At 41.0% G+C, this 1,595-nt stretch overlaps 1 protein-coding gene across 1 annotated transcript; it reads left to right on the top strand.

The window, feature by feature from the left end:
* Positions 1 to 275: 275 nt before the first annotated feature.
* LOC136469414 (phospho-2-dehydro-3-deoxyheptonate aldolase 1, chloroplastic-like) lies at positions 276 to 1,392 on the top strand. The gene is made up of 3 exons (XM_066467617.1): positions 276 to 547; positions 834 to 1,110; positions 1,225 to 1,392. Exons 1-3 carry the CDS (start codon positions 279 to 281, stop codon positions 1,390 to 1,392), a joined length of 714 nt encoding a protein of 237 aa, XP_066323714.1. The 5' UTR covers positions 276 to 278.
* Positions 1,393 to 1,595: the final 203 nt, after the last annotated feature.

Raw genomic sequence — 1,595 nt, 5'->3', positions numbered from 1 at the left:
CTAAATTCTCAAAAGGTGTTACAGTACCTATTACATCAAATCTTGCGATACGTACATGGAGCATTAAATGTAGACGAAAAAAAACTAATTGCACAGTTTGGTTGAAAATTACGAGACAAACGTTTTAAGCCTAATTAGTCCATAATTGAATACTAATTGCCAAATAAAAATAAAAGTGTTACAGTAGCTCTAATTCCTAAATTCACCGAACTAAACACACGTCAAGATAACTTTGTATATACTGTAATAATATGCATATGGATGTTTAGGTGGGAAGAATGGCAGGTCAGTTTGCAAAGCCAAGATCAGATGGTTTTGAGGAGCGGGATGGAGTGAAGTTGCCAAGCTATAGAGGGGACAATATCAATGGGGATGCATTCGATGAGAAGTCAAGATTGCCAGATCCACACTGCATGATAAGTGCCTACTCACAGTCTGCAGCAACGATGAATCTGCTGCGGGCGTTCGCAACTGGAGGTTATGCTGCAATGCAGAGGGTAACGCAATGGAACCTTGATTTCACAGAGCATAGTGAACAAGGGGATAGGTGGGTTATCTTGAATCAATGATGATTAACCTTCATGCCATGCCGATTGATTGATGCACTTATTTCTTTAATAATATTGAAATTCATGCTAAGATGTGTGCATTTTAAGTTCACTTGATGGTCTTAGTGATTAGCTATTTGTTTACCCAAAAAATGGAAATGTTCTTTTTTATTCTGAATCTAGAGGAATCCTGATTCGCACGAAGTGACTGCAACACACTTAATAACACTCAAGAGCTATTCAATTGTGCCAATTCATGGTTTACATGAGGGAAGTGGTGAATAGATACATGGAATTGGCTCACCGAGTTGACGAAGCTTTGGGGTTCATGTCAGCTGCTGGACTCACTTTAGATCACCCTATAATGACAACAACAGAATTCTGGACGTCACATGAGTGCCTTCTTCTGCCTTATGAGCAAGCACTCACACGCGAAGACTCCACCAGTGGCCTCTATTATGACTGCTCTGCCCACTTCCTATGGGTCGGTGAGCGCACTCGCCAGCTTGATGGTGCTCATGTGGAGTTCCTTCGAGGCATTGCCAACCCTCTTGGTATCAAGGTAAATATTATACTCAACATCTAGCAACTCTTGTTTGACCTCTGCATTTGAAAATTGAAAAGCTCAAGGTTTAGGCATTCTCTGAGAAATTTCTCCTCATCCATTGTAATACAGGTTAGTGACAAGATGGACCCAGCAGAACTTGTGCGGTTGATTGATATATTGAATCCCGAAAACAGGGTTGGGAGAATAACCATCATCACAAGAATGGGACCTGAAAACATGAGGGTGAAACTTCCACACCTGATACGCGCCGTCCATGGGGCCGGCCAGATAGTGTAACACCTGGAGTTACGAGCTCGCTTAGCACCGAAATTTAGGTCCGAGAGGAATTAGCCCAACAAGTTTTCGGGTTTTAAAAATTTATAACGCACGTGAAATGATAAGTGAATCCTATGTGACTCACTTTTGTGGTTGAGAAAAATCAAAATAAATAGTGTTAACTAGTGCTCTTGGGAGCTCAAAAATCAAATTTGACGTTATGA

This window comes from Miscanthus floridulus, chromosome 8 (genome assembly GCF_019320115.1).
Source record: "Miscanthus floridulus cultivar M001 chromosome 8, ASM1932011v1, whole genome shotgun sequence".
NCBI lineage: Eukaryota > Viridiplantae > Streptophyta > Magnoliopsida > Poales > Poaceae > Miscanthus > Miscanthus floridulus.
The sequence above is the reverse complement of the archived record's forward strand: the minus strand, read 5'-3'. Positions and strand labels throughout refer to the sequence as shown.

What these genes read in the sequence shown, in the direction of transcription:
- LOC136469414 (XM_066467617.1), top strand. Translation starts at nt 279, where the DNA reads ATGGCAGGTCAGTTTGCAAAGCCAAGATCAGATGGTTTTGAGGAGCGG. An exon ending in CATAGTGAACAAGGGGATAG is followed by an intron (nt 548 to 833) that starts GTGGGTTATCTT and finishes AGTGGTGAATAG; the next exon opens with ATACATGGAATTGGCTCACC. An exon ending in CCAACCCTCTTGGTATCAAG is followed by an intron (nt 1,111 to 1,224) that starts GTAAATATTATA and finishes ATTGTAATACAG; the next exon opens with GTTAGTGACAAGATGGACCC.